This window comes from Hyalella azteca, unplaced genomic scaffold (genome assembly GCF_000764305.2).
Source record: "Hyalella azteca isolate HAZT.00-mixed unplaced genomic scaffold, Hazt_2.0.2 contig4054, whole genome shotgun sequence".
Lineage (NCBI taxonomy): Eukaryota > Metazoa > Arthropoda > Malacostraca > Amphipoda > Hyalellidae > Hyalella > Hyalella azteca.
Genome location: NW_025934280.1, coordinates 1,111 through 5,247, shown reverse-complemented (window position 1 = coordinate 5,247; position 4,137 = coordinate 1,111). Strand labels below are relative to the sequence as shown.

The 4,137-nt window shown below is 38.3% G+C and overlaps 1 protein-coding gene across 1 annotated transcript; it reads left to right on the top strand.

Moving 5' to 3' along the window:
• Positions 1–2,387: 2,387 nt before the first annotated feature.
• Positions 2,388–3,507, top strand: LOC125177677 (the record flags this gene model as incomplete). Its single annotated transcript, XM_047879868.1, has 1 exon — positions 2,388–3,507. A coding segment is annotated over exon 1 (577 nt), but the record flags the coding sequence as incomplete, so codon positions are not given.
• Between the last annotated feature and the right edge of the window lie 630 nt (positions 3,508–4,137).

Genomic DNA, 4,137 nt, shown 5'->3' with positions numbered 1-4,137 from the left:
CGCTGGTCATAATAAATGCCCACTCAATTGTTGGAGCAATTATGGCGGCGCTGGTCATAATAAATGCCCACTCAATTGTTGGAGCAATTATGGCGACGCTGGCCACAATAAATCGCAAGTATGTTGTCGGCAGCAATTATTAGGGCCCTTAAGGCCATAATGGGAGCGTTAAGGACGATATGAGAAACATGCGGTGTTTATGGCGCTGCTTGTGCGGCCACATCCAATGGTGTTGTGCTCGTCTAATGGACTCATGCAAGCAATAGAGCTCTTAAGACGGCCTACCGCTCGCGTCGCTTATTAACTTATCTGCTGTGGCTGGAGCGCAATCATTGCTCCTAACATCTCAACAACTAAACAAAAATCTTAACCAAACGCCAGTATTAAGTGGCGTGCCGCCCTATTATCTCCTCCTCCACCAATCCTGAAAAAAGTTCTTCCTCCACTGCCCTCCATTGGAGTTCATTTCCATTGATCGAGTTCCAGGCACGCCTGCCTGGATACTAAAGGCCAATGGCGCGGCTCGTTTTCGTGTCAAAAAGAGGCGTGTAATTGCGAGGAGCTGCGGGCGTTCCAGCTCCAGGAATCATTCCAGACCCAGAAGGCGGGTCTGGAGGAGTCCTGGAATGGGTCTAGCAGGGACGGGCGGTGCCTGGGATTGCTGGGAGGAGTCTGTTCCAAGTCAGTGCAAGTTAACTCAAGTATTTGGAGGCACAAGTTGATGTGCGAGGCGACAGGCAAAAGCCTCTGTATAGGCCAGATTATCGCCGTGCGACGTGCACCCTACCGAGACCTTCGACGGCCTTCTTCCAGTCCTGCCTGCCGCTCAAATGGCCTTCTTTGCAGCCGCTGTCTCAATGATCGTCGTATTATTAACTGGAAAATCAACTCAAAGTGTTGCGTGAAAACTTAGTTACATTAATGTATCGTTAAGCGATGCCCGAATATATTATTTTTTTACATTCAATAACTTCATTTATACGGACTGAAGTAGGAGTGTGATTGCAATAGCTCCAGGGTAGTGATTATAGTGCGACTGGAAAATGAACTTGAAGAAAGCAAGTGAAGAATATTGATTTTTTTGAAAGCCTAGAGATTTTTCTAGATAAGCTTCTTCGATATATGTGACGAACAAGTGAACTAAAATATCGTGTAAAAAATCGCCGCCTTCATTGCTTGACAATCGATGTTGCAGCGCCATTTGATTACGTTTAACTAAATGTTTTTATTGAACTATTGTACCAAAACAAATAAAAAACATGATTTCGAGTAAAAGTTTATGGATACTAAATGTGCGGTGAAGAAATATTTTAAATAATGGATTTGAAAACATCAATCAATTTTTTTTATTTATTGACTGACATTACTTTATATGAATGGGTATATTCAATTGACCTCCACCATTTAACAATAATTTTTGTGATCTAATTCAATTTCAATCGAAAAATAATTTCAATATCTTAACAATGCTTTATTCATTTCCTTCTCCATCAAGTTAAATATAGGTATAATTCTATTGTATAGCTTCTACATCCATCTTATTCTATTCTATTCTTTTACATTTTATCTGAAATCATCTCATTATTTCTAATTCTACCCATTTTTCTAATCATTTAATTTAATCTAATTATATCAAATTCTGTCTATTCGATGTAATAAAAAACTCTGCGGCTGTGATTTTCAAAAATATCTGTGGTAACGAACGCTCATGATTTTCTACTATAGCTACTCTGGATTCCGGGTGATGATAATACAATATATTCAATTTAAATACATATTAGCATTAAAATTCCTACACAATCTCAATTTCGCTCCAAAAATTATTCAAAAACTGACGAGGACCCGAATACCATTCTTTACTTTAACTCTAAAAGTTTTAAACTTTTTAAACTTACAACTTTTTCAAAGTCTCAATACGAAAACTTCATCCATTATTTACACAGTGAGAAATATTCATGTTTCATATTGATTGAAACAAAATACAAACGAACAGTTTAAGTACTAAATATATGAATGTTATTTATTGCAACAGATTAATACAGCTAGTAAAATATCTTCACGGATAAGCTAACTTTCATGCCAGTAATGCACAAACTTCCATAACACACAAAGTTGAATTTCTGACGCCAAGCTTTCTTGACCTGATTAATTCTTTAAAGTTTATAACCATTTCGGAACAACGTAATTCCAGCTACCGTACCGTGTGTTATGTATATAATTGTTCTTTATTTAACAATGAGATTTTCGTTACATGAAGTTATTCTCAAACTTAAAACTTATTCCACGGTCAGTTTTCAATATTTTACAAAATTGAAAGTTTGCTGAAACTTTCTCCGGTAAAACAAAAATTATTTCTCACTGAACTTCAAAGCGTATTGATTTTTTCCAGAGAAACGTACTTTTCGATTCTCATTAATTCATCAAAATTTGATTTCAGTCATTTGGACCATTCTAGAGTTTAAATCGAAAATTCTGAATACAAATCACAATAAACTTGAAAATTCACAAATGGTTTATCTAAATGGAGTGAAAATGGTATAGTAAATTCGCCCCCTTAGTTTGGTCCGCTTGGGACAAACTAATTAAAATCTAAGTGGCTTTAACAAGGATCAATTAGAGTGAATGGAACATCAATTATAACAATTAAATATTATAAATATGCACCATCAAACTGAACTTTTTCTGACTCATCTATTCTAACAAAAGCGGTAGAGAAAATGATGACGTCTAAACTGTTGAAATAGCGAAGAAAAAACAACCAACCTAATTTTATTTAGAATTTATTTATGTGCCTTCATATACTGACTTCAAGTGTAGACAAGGAGCGTCGCATTCTTCAGATTTGAGCGGCATTATATAATTTTTATTCCGATTTGAAAAGAAATCAATTTTTGCAAGAGGTCCGAACCGTCAAAATTCAAGCGTTCGAAATGCTGGAACTGAACCAAAACCCAGCGTCTAGCACGGCGGGCGGGATGCTAAGCCTGTTAACCAGCATGGATCAGCACAGCAAATTGGTGTTGAATCCTCCCCTCGCTGCCCTCCACACTATGACGGACATGAAAGCCCGCTATGGGCCCCCAAAATCCCTCTCACCACATTCCCCACCCCAGTTATCCCCACAGGGACTGTCTTCCCCACACGAATCCCACCATTTATCGCCGGCCTCGTATCCTAATCCCACTCCTCCCCCGGTCTCGTCAATCTACAGCTCCTACTCGACCCCCACATCCCCAAACAGCTGCATCGCCACGACACTCGCTAATCCCCACGGTATCGAGAACATCCTCAGCCGACCCAGCCCATTCATCACCACGTCCACTGGGGGGCTCTCCATGGGTGCCATGGGTGGACTAGGTCGGCTTGGTGGCCCCATGGGGACTTTGTATGGGGGTTTGGCCGGCAAAATGGCAGAGCTTGCGAGGCCTTCGTCGGTTTACTGGCCGGGGGTCCAAGGAATGCTTCAGAACCCCCTCTTCTGGCGCGAGCGTCTCCAGGCCAGCCATGGTGAGTGTCGCTACTCTTTTCCAGGCAAAATTTTACAGTCTATGCACATTGATTTTTATGCAATTGTAATTTCTGTAAGCATTTTTATATGTAGGAAATATCTTTTATAAAATATTCTGTTCATATATTATATATAGTAATTCATATATTATTTTTCGTTCATATTGAATAGCTTCTTCAAATTCCGCCTACACTGGCTATTAATTATAATTTTAATAATTGAGATTATCACATCAAGCCTGCATACCAGCCTATAAAGGTAACCAGTAATTAATTCTCATGTAATAAAAAAAGTAAAAAATTTTGCGATTCATTAAATTTTTGTCTACAAATTTTATACAAAAAAATGCGGTAATGAAAAAAAGATTTTAACTGTATTAGACCTAATTTCAATTATCAAACATGAATTTAATTCTGAAGTTAGCGATACTCCATACAGATTCCTGCAATTTATGAATCTTCTTCCGACAAGCCCGAATCCCAATTACGGTGAAAACGAAATAATAAATATTGAAATTTATGCGTCCATCGCACCTTTCCGTCAACACAAACAAACTTTAGGTGTTGTCGTCTTGTTAACATTTGGTTCTTTACCGTACTAAAACAGGAACCGTGATTAGTATAATAAAG